Source organism: Myotis daubentonii, chromosome 12, assembly GCF_963259705.1.
Source record: "Myotis daubentonii chromosome 12, mMyoDau2.1, whole genome shotgun sequence".
Classification (NCBI taxonomy): domain Eukaryota; kingdom Metazoa; phylum Chordata; class Mammalia; order Chiroptera; family Vespertilionidae; genus Myotis; species Myotis daubentonii.
Window position 1 is genome coordinate 44,991,069 of NC_081851.1, and position 16,585 is coordinate 45,007,653.

At 40.9% G+C, this 16,585-nt stretch overlaps 1 protein-coding gene across 10 annotated transcripts in view; it reads left to right on the forward strand.

Moving 5' to 3' along the window:
- Positions 1–16,585, forward strand: part of USP34 (ubiquitin specific peptidase 34) — a 245,626-nt gene that overhangs the window by 169,445 nt on the left and 59,596 nt on the right. For 9 of the 10 annotated variants that reach the window (XR_009447947.1, XR_009447948.1, XM_059659684.1 and 6 more), the window contains 7 exons: positions 10,206–10,389; positions 10,846–11,009; positions 11,632–11,697; positions 13,044–13,190; positions 13,280–13,336; positions 13,423–13,500; positions 14,088–14,182. Coding sequence is in view for 8 of the 10 variants with exons in the window: in XM_059659684.1 (XP_059515667.1) it covers positions 10,206–10,389; positions 10,846–11,009; positions 11,632–11,697; positions 13,044–13,190; positions 13,280–13,336; positions 13,423–13,500; positions 14,088–14,182 (791 nt within the window). In the remaining 2 variants the exon portion in view is untranslated. The remainder of the gene's footprint in view (positions 1–10,205; positions 10,390–10,845; positions 11,010–11,631; positions 11,698–13,043; positions 13,191–13,279; positions 13,337–13,422; positions 13,501–14,087; positions 14,183–16,585) is intronic. The other variant, XM_059659680.1, reaches the window with a different exon arrangement.

Genomic DNA, 16,585 nt, shown 5'->3' on the forward strand with positions numbered 1-16,585 from the left:
CTGCTGATGGACACTTAGGCTGTTTCCAGATCTTCGCTATGGTAAATTGTGCTGCTATGCACATAGGGATGCATATATCCTTTCTGATTGGTGTTTCTAATTTCTTGGGATATATTCCTAGAAGTGGGATCACTGTGTCAAATGGGAGTTCCATTTTTAACTTTTTGAGGAAACTCCATACTGTCTTCCACAATGGCTGCACCAGTCTGCATTCCCACCAGCAGTGCACGAGTGTTCCCTTTTCTCTGCATCCTGTCCAGCATTTGTCATTTGTTGATTTGTTGATGATAGCCATTCTGTCAGGTGTGAGATGATACCTCATTGTTGTTTTGATTTGCATCTCTCGGATGATTAGTGACTTTGAGTATGTTTTCATATGTCTCTTGGCTTTCTGAATGTCCTCTTTTGAAAAGTGTGTATCTAGGTCCTTTGCCCATTTTTTGATTAGATTGTTAATCTTCCTTTTGTTAAATTGTATGAGTTCCCTATAGATGTTGGAGATTAAACCCTTATCGGTGACAACATTGACGAATATATTCACCCATGCAGTGAGTTTTCTTGTTTTGTTGATGGTTTCTTTTGCTGTGCAGAAGCTTTTTATTTTGATGTAGTCCCATTTGTTTATTTTCTCTTTAGTTTCCAATGCCCTAGGAGCTGTATCGGTGAAGAAATTGCTTCAGCATATGTCTGAGATTTTGTTGCCTTTGGATTCCTCTAGTATTTTTATGGTTTCCTGTCTTATGTTTAAGTCCTTTATCCATTTTGAATTTATTTTTGTGTATGGTGTAAGTTGGTGGTCTAGTTTCATTTTTTTGCATGTATCTGTCCAATTTTCCCAACACCATTTATTGAAGAGACTGTCTTGACTCCATTGTATGCTCTTGTCTCCTTTGTCAAATATTACTTGAGCATAGTGGTTTGGGTCGATTTCTGGGCTCTCTATTCTATTCCATTGATCTATATGTCTGTTCTTCTGCCAGTACCAGGCAGTTTTGAGAACAATGGCTTTGTAATACAGCATTATATCTAGTATTGAGATCCCACCTACTTTGTTCTTCTTTCTCAGGATCGCTGCAGCTATTTGGGGTCTTTTTTTTATTCCAGATGAATTTTTGGAGAGTTCGTTCTAGGTCTGTGAAATATGCTGTTGGTATTTTAATGGGAAGCGCGTTGAATTTATAGATTGCTTTGGTTAGTATGGACATTTTAATAATGTTGCTTCTACCAATCCATGAATATGGTATGTTCTTCCATCTGTTTATGTCTTCCTCTATCTTTTTTTTCAACGTCCTGTAGTTTTCTGAGTAGAGGTCTTTTACCTCTTTAGTTAGGGTTATTCCTAGGTAGCTTAATTTTTTTGGTGCAATGGTAAATGGGATTGCTTTTTTAGTCTCTCTTTCTGTAAGTTCACTATTGGTGTATAGAAATGCCATAGATTTCTTGGCGTTGATTTTGTATCCTGCTACATTGCCGAATTCATTTATTAAGTCTAATAGTTTTTTGATGGAGTCTTTAAGGTTTTTTATGTACAATATCATGTCATCTGCGAATAAGGACAGTTTTACTTCTTCATTTCCAATTTGGATGCCTTTTATTTCTTCTTCTTGTATGATTGCAATGGCTAATACTTCCAGTACTATGTCGAACAGGAGTGGTGAGAGTGGGCATCCCTGTCTTGTTCCTGTTCTTAGGGGAAATGGTTTTAGTTTTTGCCCATTGAATATGATGTTGGCTGTGGGTTTGTCATATATGGCTTTTATTATGTTGAGGTATGATCCTTCTATTCCCACCTTGCTGAAAGTTTTAATCAAAAATGGGTGTTGGATTTTGTCAAATACTTTTTCCGCATCAATTGATATGACTATGTTGTTTTTATCTCTCAGTTTGTTTATGTGATGTATTATGTTTATTGATTTGCGGATATTGTACCATCCTTGCATCCCTGGGATAAATCCTACTTGGTCATGGTGTATGATCTTTCTGATGTACTGTTGGATCCGATTTGCTAGGATTTTGTTGAGGATTTTGGCATCTATGTTCATGAGGGATATTGGCCTGTAATTCTCTTTCATTGTGTTGTCTCTATCTGGTTTTGGTATTAGGGTGATGCTGGCTTTGTAGAATGAGTCTGGAAGTGTTCCTTCCTCTTGAATTTTTTTGGAATAGTCTGAGGAGGATAGGTTTTAGTTATTCCTTGAATGTTTGTTAAAACTCCCCCGTGAAACCACCTGGCCCTGGGCTTTTGTTTGCTGGAAGCTTTTTGATGACTGCTTCAATTTCTTCCAAAGTTATTGGCGTATTGAGATTTTTAGATTCTTCCTGATTAAGTTTTAGAAATTTGTATTTTTCTAGGAATATGTCCATTTCCTCCAGGTTGTCTAGTTTGTTGGAGTAGAGTTGTTCATAGTATTTTTTAACAATCCTTTGTATTTCTGTGGGGTCTGTTGTTATTTCTCCTCTTTCAGTTCTGATTTTGTTTATTTGGGTCCTCTCTTTTTGTTTCTTGGTGAGCCTGGCTAGAGGTTCATCAATCTTGTTTATTTTTTCAAAGAACCAGCTCTTGGTTTAGTTGATCTTTTGTATTTTTTTTTTTGGTCTCTATGTCATTTATCTCTGCTCTGATCTTTATTATTTCCTTCCTTCTGCTTACACTGGCTTTTCTTGTTGCTCTCTTTCTAACTCTTTGAGTTGTAGGGTTAGGTAATTTATTATCATTGTTTCTTGTTTTTTGCAGTAGGCTTGTAGAACTATAAATTTCCCTCTCAAGACTGCTTTTGCCGTGTCCCATCTGTTTTGGATTGTTGTGTTTTCATTGTCGTTTGTTATGATGTTTTTTATTTCTTCATTGATCTCTCTGGTAACCCAGTCATCCTATCTAATAAAAGAGAAAAATGGTAATTGGCGTACGACGATACCCTTTTCATTGGCTAATCAGGCTATATGCAAATCAACTGCCAACTATGATTGGCAGTTAACTGCCAACAAGATGGCGGTTAATTTGCATATGTAGGCACAATGCAGGGAGGCGAAAGGGAAAGCAGGAAGAAGCCCCCTGCCACTGACAGTGATCGGAAACCCAGGGGGGAGCTAAGAGCTGGGGGTCAGGGCAAAGGCGGCCCTGGGGCCGCCTTTGCCCTGCCCCCCCCAGCCATGATCGGAGAGTCAGGCGCCTTTGCTGCCCTGGCCAGTGATAGCAGGAAGTAGGGGTGGAGCCAGTGATGGGAGCTGGACACGGTTGAAGCTGGCAGTCCCAGGAGCTAGGGGTCCCTTGCCTGGGCCTAAAGCGTAGCCCATGATCGCGGGGCCGCTGCAGCTGCGGGTCCCCGCTGCCCGGGCCGGACACCTAGGCCAGAGGCCTCAGGCCTGGTCAAGGGGCCGATCCGGTGATTGGTGATCGGAGGGTGATGAGGGTCAACTCCTCTGGCCGAGGCATCAGGCCTGGGTGGGGGGCGGAGCCGGGGATTGGGGGGATATGATGGTCCCCTTGCCCAGGCCTGAAGCCTGGGTCAGAGGCGTCAGGCTTGGGCGGGGGGTGGAGCAAGCGATCAGAGGGAGATGGGGGTCCCCTGCCCAGGCATGATTCCTGGGCCAGAGGCCTCAGGCCTGGGCGGGGGCCAGAGCCAGTGATCAGGGGGAGATGGGGGTCCCCTGTCCAAGCCTGACACCTCTGGTGGAGGCGTCAGGCCTGGGCAAGGGGCCGATCAGGCGATCGGAGGGTGATGGGGGTCAACGCCTGAGGGCTCCCAGTATGTGAGAGGGGGCAAGCTGGGCTGAGGGACACTCCCCCACGCACACCCAGTGCACGAATTTCGTGCACTGGTCCCCTAGTTGTTTAATAACATGCTATTTACTCTCCATGTGTTTGATTTTTTTGGATTGTTTTTATTGTAGTTGATTTCCGGCTTTATGCCGTTATGATCTGAGAAGATGCTTGATATGATTTCTCTCTTCTTGACTTTGAAGAGACTTTGCCTTTTTCCCAATATATGGTCTATCTTTGAAAATGATGTATGTGCACGTGAGAAGAATGTATATTCTGTGGCTTTGGGGTGAAATATTCTGAAGATGTCTATTAATCCCATCTGATCTAGTGAGTCATTTAGGATTGATGTTTCTTTGCTGATTTTTTGTTTAGAGGATTTGTCCAATGGTGATAGTGGGGTATTAAAGTCCCCTACTATCATTGTATTGCTGTCAGTCTCTCCCTTGATCTCCTCCAGAAGTTTTCTTATGTATGCGGAGACTTATATTGGGTGCGTATATGTTTACCGGGGTTATTTCTTCTTGTTGGGTTGCTCCCTTTAGTATTATGAAGGGGCCTTCCTTATCTCTTTTTATGTCCTTCACTTTGAGATCTAATTTGTCAGATATAAGTATTGCTACCCCAGCTTTTTTTTTTTCATTTCCATTTGCCTGAAAACCTTTTTCCGTCCCTTCACAATCAGTCTGTGTGCGTCTTTTTTTCTGACGTGGGGTTACTGTAGACAGCAGATATATGGGTCATGTTTTCTTATCCACTCAGTTACCCTATGTCTTTTGATTGGGGCATTTAATCCATTTATATTTAAAGTTATTATTGATGGATACTTGTTTGTTGCCATTTTTATTCTTTACTCCTGTGTTCCTTCTTCGTTTTCTATTTTTTCTTTTTATAGTAGACCCTTTAGCATTTCTTGCATTGTTGGTTTTGTGGTAATAAACTCCCATAGTCCTTTTTTGTCTGTGAAGCTCCTGATTTCACCCTCAATTTTGATCGATAGCCTTGCTGGGTACAGTATTCTTGGATTCAGACCCTTCTTTTGCATGACTTTGTATATTTCATTCCATTCCCTTCTTGCCTGATGTGTTTCTGTTGAGAAATCAGTCGCTAGTCTGATGGGGAATCCTTTGTAGGTAACTTTCTATCTCTCTCTGGCCGCTTTTAAGATTCTTGCTTTGTCGTTGGTGTTTGCCAATTTAATTATAATGTGCCTTGGTGTCGGTCTTTTGGGGTTCATTTTGTTTGGGACTCTGTGAGCTTCTTGGGTTTGTGTGAGTTTTTTCTTCCCTATATCAGGGAAGTTTTCTGTTGTTTTGTTTTTTTTTTCAAACAGGCTTTCTATTCCTTGCTCAGTTTCCTCTCCTTCTGGTTCCCCTATTATGCGGATGTTGTTTCGTTTTCTGTTGTCCCAAAGTTCTTTTAGGCTCTCCTCCTGCTTTTTAATTTTTTTCTAGAAGCTCTTCTGCTTGGGTATTTTTTCCTACCTTGTCTTCTAGCTCACTGATGCGGTCCTCTGCTTCTTCTAGTCTACTGTTGATGCTTTCTATTGAGATCTTTATAGCAGTGATGTCATTTTTCATTTCTTCTTGGTTCTTCTTCATTTCCTCTTGGTTCTTACACATATTGTTGAATTTGTCTTCCATTCTCTTCATCCACCTTATGACCATTTCTCTGAATTCTTTCTCTGACAGGTTGCTTGCCTCCATTGTCTCCATTTCGTTTACTTCCTTTTCTGGTGATGCCTGTTTTTCTTTCATATGCGGACTGTTTCTTTGTCTCCTCATGATCTCTCTTCTCCAGGTGTTTGGTTATGTAGTTCTCTCTCTGCTGCATTGATTTAAAGGCACAAAATACAACACACAAGGCACTGAACACAAATGTATTCATGGTATTAATAACCCCAAATAAAGATGACCACCAGAGCAAAGAGAATTAGGGGATTAGGAAAAAGAAGAGAACAAGAAAAAAGAGAAAAAGAAAAGAAAAGGAGTGCAAAAATGAAGTTGGGAAAAGGAAAAAAAAAAGTAAAAGAGAAAAGAAAGAGAATGAAATAGAAGAGGGGAAGAAACTATTTATATGGGGAGAAAACTCCAATAGAACAACCACTAATCCCAACAGATTCCAGCAACAGATCCCTAGAGATGAATGCAAACTACAAACAGCAACTAATAATAGGTGAGGCGAGGGAAAACAGAAGCAAAAAAATAACCGGGGGGAAAAAAAAAACAGAAAAAGAAAAAGAAAAGGCAGAACAATCTCACAAACAAACATAACAAACCCCAGCATACTCAACAATCAAGCCAAGAACAACAAAACGACAGAGAGAAAAAAAAATTTGGATAGTGAAGAAAGAGAAGAGAGAGGTGTATATGGATGTAGAGTAGGGGATTGGAAATCTATACTAATAAAAGAGAAAAATGGTAATTGGCGTACGATGATACCCTTTTTATTGGCTAATCAGGGCTATATGCAAATTAACTGCCAACTAAGATTGGCAGTTAACTGCCAACAAGATGGCGGTTAATTTGCATATGTCGGCACAATGCAGGGAGGCGAAAGGGAAAGCAGGAAGAAGCCCCCTGCCACTGACAGTGATCGGAAACCCAGGGGGGAGCTAAGGGCTGGGGGGCAGTGCCCAGCCATGATCAGAGAATCAGGCGCCTTTGCCGCCCTGGCCAGTGATAGCAGGAAGTAGGGGTGGAGCCAGCGATGGGAGCTGGGCACGGTCGAAGCTGGCAGTCCCGGGAGCTAGGGGTCCCTTGCCTGGGCCTAAAGCAAAGCCCACGATCGCGGGGCCGCTGCAGCTGTGGGTCCCCGCTGCCCGGGCCGGACGCCTCAGCCAGAGGCTTCCTGCAGGGGCACGGGCGGAGCCTGCGCGATCGCGGCACCCCCCGCTGCCACTGCAGGTCCCCGCTGCCTGGGCCGGACGCCTAGGCCAGAGGCGTCAGGCCTGGGCAAGGGGCCGATGATCCTGCGATTGGAGGGTGATGGGGGTCAACGCCTGAGGGCTTCCCAGTATGTGAGAGGGGGCAGGCTAGGCTGAGGCACACTCTCTCCCCCCCCCCCCCCCACTCAGTGCACGAACTTTGTGCACCGGGCCCCTAGTTAGATATATAAGGGTGAAATTTTAACAGGGTAAAAAGAAGGAATATGGAAAATCTAAAGCATGAATAGGGTAAGAGAAACAGGACAACAGAAGGGGAAAAGTTAGGAACAGAGATTTGGCATAAAGGTAAAGTTGAGGTAGAGTAATATGATGCTAAAGGAAAGATGAAAATAGAATATGAAACACTAATTCCAATATAAAATAAAGAGAAAATAAAATGACACTATAAAAAAAAGGTAACATGGTAGTGGTAATAATACTGGTTAAAAATAAAAATGTAGTAATTAAAAAGGTAAAATCAGGTGATGAAAAAAGAAAAAAAATTAGTTTCTTAAGTAAAAGGTGGGAAAAAAATGTGCAGTAGTGAAGGTCCTTCACTTCCTCTATTCTTCTGTTTGGCATGCTTTATTCCTGTCAGGTATTCAAAAGAGTGTTGAAGTTCCCTGCGATACACTGTTCCTCCATGTTGTAAACCACAGTCCTGATTTTAAAGCAGGCAGTATTTATTTCCCAGACTGCCTTTATTTGTGTTTACAGAAGAGTCAGTTTGTGGTTCAGCCCCTGGGTGGCAGTGTTTCTGGATTGACCTCCAAGGCTATAAGTCCTCTCTGGCCAGTAGTTAGGTTTTGTTTTCCCTATCGCACTTAATACTGGTTTGGGAAAGTTGGCTGACCCAGAGCTGGTTCTTTGATCGTTACTCCCCGCTCTGATTCCCAGGTTCGACAAAAACAACTTTCCCCTGCAGTCTCTGTGAGTGACCCCAATTAGGTGATCCTATGTATTGGGTTTAATAATCAAACACAAAGATTTAAGGGGGAGAGAGAAAAGAAAAAAAAAAACCAGCCTGAGAAGGTGCGCGAACTGGCAACCCCCCACCGTCCAGCTCTGTGCGCAGTCTCTTCCGCACGTCCTCTCTTCCCTGGCACTAAGCAGCCAGCACACTGGCAAAATCCGAGGCTGCCTTTTTGCACTCAGTCCAGCTATGGGCTAATTTTTAGAGTTCCCTTCTGCCAGCAGCCCTGCAGGACCCTTCCACACTCACGGATCATGCTGGCCCCAACGGCCACAGACTTTGTGGGGCGCAGACTTCCCCCGCGTGCGTTCCTCTCTCCAACCTGAACTGCAAACCACACCTTTATCTAGGCCAAATCTGACCTTTCCGTGAGGAGGAGCAGGGCTTGTCTGAGTCCATGTAGTTGCACTGCTTGAGATGATCCCTGGATGCCATGGTTGCAGAGTCTCTGGATGTATACGCTTCCAATATCAGCCACTCAAGATGGTGCGGTCTCCGTGGCTGAGCCGGCCGCTTCAGGAGAGATTTCAGCAGTAGTGGAGGCTGCCCGGTTAGGGGAGCCTGATCTGGCAGTCTCCAACAGCCCCCTTTCTCCTGGAGTCCTCTGCCTTTCCCGGCTGCAAACTGTCTCCCAACTGAATCTCCTCTGCCAATTTGGGCTGGATGTTACTGGTTTCAGCTGCTCACCCTATCTCTAAATATATTTCTTCAATACTTTGGAGCTACAGATATTTAGCTTATTCAATTTCTGCATCTGAACTGATCGGCAAAGAAATTCATTGTTAAATGGTTACTAGCCAATTCCCCCCCCCCCCCTTTTTTTTTTAAGTGAGCCTTGTTTTGTTTTCTAGTTCAAGTAAATATGTTACTTTGTGTCCAAGATAGTCATCTCACCTCTGAATTCTAAGATAGACAAGTATAATCTTTCAACTATATGAAGTAAGACCATATTTACTTTCAATATTTCTTAGCCAAAGTTAGGAACTATGTATTTTACTTTCTTTGATAATAGTGGGGTAGAAGAGCTTTGAAGTCATTAATGGGAAAATATTTCATATTGTCCTGTATTGGGTACTCATGTTAGAGGTTCCCATGACTATCCCCAGCTTCATTGATTAACTAAAAGGAATCAACGGGCTCAGCATTTAGTTGTACTCATAGCTGAGCTTTATTACAGCAAAATGAAAGCAGCAAAGGAAAGTGTGGGGCCACCTCTGGTGGAAACCTGGTACATGCTTTTTAGAGTCCTTCCCCAATGGAGATTCACAGATTGTGCTTAATTCACCCAGCAGTGAATGTCACAATACATGTGCAGAGTAAGGGAAACTCTCTTGCGTTTAGGAGTCCAGGGTTTTTATTGGGGTGGATGGTGTAGGTGCATAGTATCTGAATAATTGACCACAGTCACTGAAATTCCATACTCCCAGATAGAAAGCAGTTACTCAGCATAAACCAAAACAAACAGGCACAATAAGCTACTTGTATCACTTAAGAAATTTTTATATCACAGGAGGATACTGTTTACCGTTCAGGTTTCCAGATGATAGCCAAGGGCCAACCTTACAATCCAGACTTTCTAAAGTATAGCAGAATCTCAGTCTTAACAACATTACCTCTTTTCTATGCAGTGTCCCAGGTTTTATGCCCCAGAACAATCTATGATAGCAGTATTTGAGATGGGTGAGGGACATAATTGGTCATTTGCTACTTTACCAAAGAAAATTAAGAAACAACAAGTAGGAAAGGTAACTCTTTCTCAAGGTTATCAAATTTAGGAAAAAGTACATCTGAAATGTACTTTACCTGGTAAAACCTTGCACATTAGTTTGAACTTCACTGGTATAGAAGTTAAGAGTTTGGTATATTAAATCCTGACTCAGGCACCTGTCAACTCCATGCTAGATGTGTTTTTATTCATTTGAGAGAGACATCGATGTGAGAAAAAAACATTGATTGGTTGCCTCTTATACACACCCCTAGGTTGCAGGGGATCGAACTTGCAATTTAATGTGCCCTGACTGGGAATTGAACCCACAATCTTTTGGCGAATGTGACAATGCTTTGACTGAGCCACCCGACCAGAACAGACATGGTTTTTAATGTTTTTTGTTTGGGAGCCTCTGGCACTTAAAAATTCTCATTATGCATAAGTTGCTGCTTTGATGGCTACTACTGTTATTATTAGAGCAAAGTAAGGAGAAACTTAAGTAAGTGCAGAAGCAGTCAAGATAGGTAGTAATGAGTTCTTAACAAAAACTTTTGGTCACTTAATGGACTGTAAAATAATCGCATTGTGGTAAGAATGAGCTATATTAGGTGTCAAGAGGGATGTAAGAATGAAGGTGATTCTCACCCTTCTGTTTTCTCTAAGAAAAGGGAACATTGGGAATACTTTCCAGTATTGTATATGATGCTGCTTGAAATTTTCAGTCTTTTAGAAAATTGTAGATTGTCATAGGATTTAGTTTAAGTAAGTTACTCATTATATTTGGAATATAATTAATATTTAAGTTTAAGATAATATGCTTGGTTTTTCTGTTTTTCAGGAATTTTTAAGAGATATCTTCAATCTCCTGTTTTTGTTGCCTAGTCTAAAAGATAGACAACAGCCAAAGTGCAAATCACATTCTTCAAGAGCTGCTGCTTATGATTTGTTAGTAGAGATGGTAAAGGGGTCTGTTGAGAACTACAGGCTAATACACAACTGGGTTATGGCACAACACATGCAGTGTAAGCATTCTTCTTTTTCTTTAATCTTTTTAAAATTTGTATGCAGAAATCAGATTTTTGAAGGGCATATTTCAAAGAAAGAAATCACTGTTCACACACTTATAAATGATTAACAATCAATTATAAATGATTGTTGCTTAGATGTTATTGAAGTTAAAAAATTTTAATTGTTTTTAAAAAAAACAGGTGTGAAGGCCGTTTTATAGATAGCTGAAGCACTTAAACATTTTTTTGTTAAATAATTTAGTATTAAATGAAATGAAGTTGTGACAGTCCTTTGAATTTTTAGGGAATGAATTAGTTTTACTATGTGTTCTTACTACTAATTTAAAAATTACCATATATAATATTTTATGCATATTAACTAAATACGTAATGGAGGGTAATGGTTGTTAATGAAAACAATACATTATGTTTAATTGTTTGGGGGACATTTTTCCTTCCCTCTCTTTTCAGCAGCCCATGCACCTTATAAATGGGATTACTGGCCTCACGAGGATGTCCGTGCCGAGTGCAGATTTGTTGGCCTGACTAACCTTGGAGCGACTTGTTACTTGGCTTCAACTATTCAGCAACTTTATATGATACCTGAAGCAAGACAGGCTGTCTTCACTGCTAAGGTACAATTTTCTCACTTTAAAAATTAAAACTATAAAACAAAATTTTAAAATTCTGTGGCTAAATCTTGATTTTTTTTTTGAATTTACTGAAATATTGTTTGAGAAGCAATTTATGAATTTTTTAAAAAAATGACAAAATTTGATTTTATCACTAGCTAACTCCATGTGTGGGCTTTGTTTTTTTAATATATTTTTATTGATTTCAGAGAGGAAGTGGGAGAGAGAGAGAGATAGAAACATCAACGATAAGAAAGAATCATTGATTAGCTGCCTCCTGCACACCCCCTACTGGGGATCGAGCCTGCAACCCCGGCATGTGCCCTTACCAGGAATTGAACCGTGGTTCTTAAGTCGAAGTTCATCCACTGAGTGCACAGGCCAGACAAAGAAAGTGACTTTTTAAAGATGTCTTTATTCAATTTTCTTACATAATAGTGATGGCTGTATTTATATAATGAACAAAATACTTCCATTTTTAATGCTAAAATTGCTGGACTGTGCCTTTGTTTTTTCTACACATATCTAAAAGAAATTGAATGGTGTAAAGCATATTGTAATACTTTCTTTGCTAGAATGTCTAATGTCAGTATCTTTTAATTGAATGTTTTCTTTTGAATTTCAGTATTCAGAAGATATGAAGCATAAGACCACTCTTCTGGAGCTTCAAAAAATGTTTACATATTTAATGGTATGTTTGAAAATTGTGTATGGGATGGGGTTGGGAAGAGATTAACCAAAGAACTTATATCCATGTATGCATTGCCCATGAACACAGACAATAGGGTAGTGAAAGGGGAGTAGGGGGGTAAAGAGGGGGAAAATGGGAGGGGGACATCTGTAGTACTCCCAACAATAAAAATCCTATATAATAAAAGCCTAATATGCTAAGTGTCCAACCGTTCATTCGACCATTCAATCGGTCGCTATGTCGCACACTGACTACCAGGCGGGCAGACACTCCAACCCATAAGTTAGCTTGCTGTTTGATGTCCGGACTATTGGCACTGGGCCAGATGGGCCAGACACGCCCTGGAGCCCTCCTTGGGTGGCCAACCTCCCACAGTCCCTCCCTGGCCCCGATTGTGCACCAGTGGGGTCCCTCGGCCTGGCCTATGCCCTCTCGCAATCCAGAACCCCTCAGGGGATGTCAGAGAGCTGCTTTCAGCCCAGTGCCCACAGGCCAAGCCAGGGGGCCCCATCTGTGCAGGAATCTGTGCACCAGGCCTCTAGTATTTTCTTAAAAACGTGATTAGATACACCCTCTGACCAAAGCTGAAAACATTAGAGCTCATTTGTTTTGACGTCCTGACTATATACCGTTACTTTTCAAATGAAATTTGTTACTTACTGGTACTTTCAATAGCTATATCTCAGTTATTTACATCCTGTTATTCTCTTTTGAAGAATCCCTTTTTCTGTCACAGTCCCTCTGCCCCCCCTTAGGCTTAGAGTTTTCTGATTTCCTTGCCCCCCCCCCCCCACCTTCCATAACTATAAAAGGTCACTCAATCAGTGTGTTGTGTTTTTTTTAATTGCTAATCTTACAATATTACTTCCGGGCTTAAAACTTTTCAGTGGTTCTTTATTATGAACAGAATAGTATCCAGGTTCATCAGCATGGACCATTACCCTGTGTGATTTTGCTGCTTCTCTTCATTTTCTTTTTTATTCATTGTTTGTTAATCATTACCCGAGGATATTTTTTTCCATTCAGTTTTAGAGACAGTAGAAGGGAGGAGGGTGGGGAGAGAGAGAGAGTGAGAGAATGAGAGGAACAGAGAGGGAGGGAGAAAGAAACACATTGATGAGAGAGATACACAGTGATTGGTGCCTTCCACTTGCATCCAGCTGGGGCCAGGGATTGAGCCTACAGCTGAGGTGTGTGTCATTGACTAGAATTGAACCTAAGATCCTTCCATGCTTGTGCCTATGCTCTTACCATTTAGCAATACCAGCCAGAGCGAGACTTAGGTTTCTTTATTTGATTATTTTGTAATCATTTTCCCCACTCCCAACCCCACCATTCATTTACAGGAGAGTGAATGCAAAGCATATAATCCTAGACCCTTCTGTAAAACATACACCATGGATAAGCAGCCTCTGAATACTGGGGAGCAGAAAGATATGACAGAGTTTTTTACCGATCTAATTACCAAAATTGAAGAAATGTCTCCAGAACTGGTTCGTACCAGAATACTGAAGTTTCTTGACATTTGTAGAGATTTGCCCAACTTAAGTTACTGACTTTTGTTTGTTTGTTTGTTTCAAAGAAAAATACTGTCAAAAGTTTGTTTGGAGGTGTAATTACAAACAATGTTGTATCCTTGGTAAGTATTCTACCTGTTCTTTGCTTTTTAGAAATCTTAATTGGCTTATTATAAAGATTACTAACTTTTTACTGTTAATTGACCAGGATTGTGAACACGTTAGTCAGACTGCTGAAGAGTTTTATACTGTGAGGTGCCAAGTGGCTGATATGAAGAACATTTATGTAAGTAATGTATATATTTGTAGACTTTTTCCTGCTTTAAACTATTTGTATATAGCAGGATTATGTTTCTCATCTTGAAAGTTAACTGTCTTCTATTTTCTCATACTGTGCTACTCAAGTTAAGAACTAAAGATAGACCACAAAGTTGATCTTTTCCTAATCAAAATTTAAATGCTTCACTTTTGAAAAATTTAATAAGACTCAGTATTTGTGTCAATGTGAGGAAAAGGCAGTTGTTATTGAAATTAAGAATTCACTTTAAAAAATATTTTGGCCCTAGCCGGTTTGGCTCAGTGGATAGAATGTCGGCTTGTGGACTGAAAGGCCCTAGGTTTGATTCTGGTCAAGGGCATATGCCAGGTTGCAGACTCTGTCCCCAGTGTGGGACGTGTAGGAAGCAGCCGATTGATGATTTCCTCTCATCATTGATGTTTCTATGTCTCCCTCTTCTTTCCTGTCTAAAATCAATAAAAATGTTTTTAAAAATGTGGTTTTCCTCTGTGTATTTACCCAAATTGTAATTACTATTTTTTTGTATTTTTGCATGCTGTAAATAATAAAACTTTTAACTCTGGCTTTATATACAGGAGTCTCTTGATGAAGTTACTATTAAAGATACTTTAGAAGGTGACAACATGTATACTTGTTCTCATTGCGGGAAGAAAGTACGAGCTGAAAAAAGGTATGTTTTCTTAAATGTAATGTTATTTTGATAATCATCAAATGTAAGTAAAACACAAACATATAAATTAAAATTATCTGATTAAGGTTAAGGTCATCTGCTTGGAGCTCATTCTATTAGTTTTTTATTGGTAGTATTTTAAATATACTTTCAAGCACCCTTAAATATTTCAGATTTTCTCTCTTAATTAATCAAATATTTTCCAAGTCTGTCTGATTGCTTATTTCTCTCCTCTGCATTTAGTGGAGCAGGATAAAGAGTCTACTCATGAACTGAAGACATCCTTTTCTGAATCTCTATAATGAGAGATTTTTTTTACTTCAGAGCTCAGGCATACGATAGCCAGTTCAGGACAGAGTAATTGGGTAAAGATGTTTAAGTTCTACAGGTGAATATTGAATGACAAGTAGAAATTAGATTGAAAGAGCATCTTATACAGCTAGTTGCTAGGAACAAAAGCAGAGAAATAGAAATGACCTTGTATATGCAGCAGGTCCAGAAATAGGCCAGCCTACATCATTCAGGTAGAGGATTTGCACGATTGGTAATATATAGTAACATCAAGTAATTAATATCTAGATTTTAGATCAGCCTTGGGCAAACTACGGCCTGCTTGAAATGAATAAAACTAAAACAAAAAGAAGACCATACCCTTTTATGTAATGATGTTTACTTTGAATTTATATTAGTTCATACAAACACTCCATCCATGCTTTTGTTCCGGCCCTCCGGTCCAGTTTAAGAACCCATTGTGGCCCTCGATTCAAAAAGTTTGCCCACCCCTGTTTTAGATTAGCTGCATAATTGACTGAAGGCATCAGAACATCTGCTTGAGAAAGAACATAACTATTGCAAAGTACAGAGACTTAAGCCATCTTAAATGTACAGAGGGAAAATTGACAGAATCTAAGAACGAAAATCAGGACAGGCAGGTAACCCAGAAACTGGGGAAGAGAACCTTAAGAATGTATTCAGAGATTTGGGGTCGGGGAGGAAAGCTGAGTAAAAAGCATTGGGTTTTGTTTCAAATAAGTAATTGGTGTGTTTTGTCAAGTTGTAGCAATAAAAGCAGGTTGTCAGGGCACATGGTGTCAAATACAGATCATTCATTTTAGAAGTTTGACAAAAATCAGCAAGGAAGATGGAATTTAAAATGAACTTGCGGGGGAGAAACCAAGATGGCGGCATAGGTAATCACCGGAGTTTTCTGCCTCGAACAACCACTTCAAAAATACAACTAAAAAAAGACGGAATGGACATTATCCAGAACCACAGGAAGGCTGATTGAGTGGAAATTCTACAACTAAAGGGAAAAAGAAAAGCATACTGAGACTCAGAGGAGGCGCAGTGCGGAAGTAAAATACTAAGGTACAGAGGTGCCCATGGAGCGGGCTGGCGGCTGAGGGCGCGGTTGTCGTTTTCAATCGGGAGGGAGTCTCAGGCTCTGAGCTCCAGTTCCGGGCGAGTCTCTGGGGACCCAGACTCATACGGGAGAAGCGGGACTGTCTGGCATCGGTTGGAACTCGAGGGCAGCTTTCTCTCGGAGAGGCTAGCAGCGATTACCGAGACACTGAGAAGGGGAGCCTCTGAGAGCAGCCATAACTGCTAGCCCCGCCCTGCAGGGAGGCTTTTGCTGGATAGCCTAAGGCTGAGGCTAGATTAGCACCTCCCTAGAGACCCAGGAGCCAGCGTACCCAGAGGTCAGAGTGGGACCATCCAGTTTGCAGCTCCGTGGTCCATAAAGGACACACTCGGGGCAGACTCAGTGAGCACCAAAGCCCCACTGAAGCAAGTCTTGCCCCAGAGGATGTCTCCAGCACAGAAGTTCTCTTACTGCAGACACAGCTGATTCTCACAGCCAATTGGCCTGGAGGTCAATTCCTCCCAGTGATACCTACAACAATCAAGGCTTAACTATAACAAGACTGTGCACAAAGCCCACCTCAGGTAATTGGGGAGGCTGAACCACTGGGCCCTAGAGGACACTTAGCACAGAAAACCATTGTATCAACACAGGGAAGTATAAACAATGTGGAAACAAAGAAAAAGGACACAAATGACAGAAATGGAGGAAACCAAAGTGCTGGATATAGAGTTCAAAACCACACTTTTAAGGTTTTTCAAGAATTTTCTAGAAACTGCCGATAAACTTAATGAGACCTACAAGAAATCTAATGAGACCCTCGAGGTTGTGATAAAGGACCAACTAGAAATTAAGCATACACTGACTGAAATAAAGAATATTATACAGAGTTCCAATAACAGACTAGAGGATTGCAAGAATCAAGTCAACGATTTGAAATACGAAGAAGCAAAAAACACCCAACCGGAAAAGCAAAATGAAAAAAGAATCCAAAAATACAAAGATAGTGTAAGGAGCCTCTGGGACAGCTTCAAGCATAC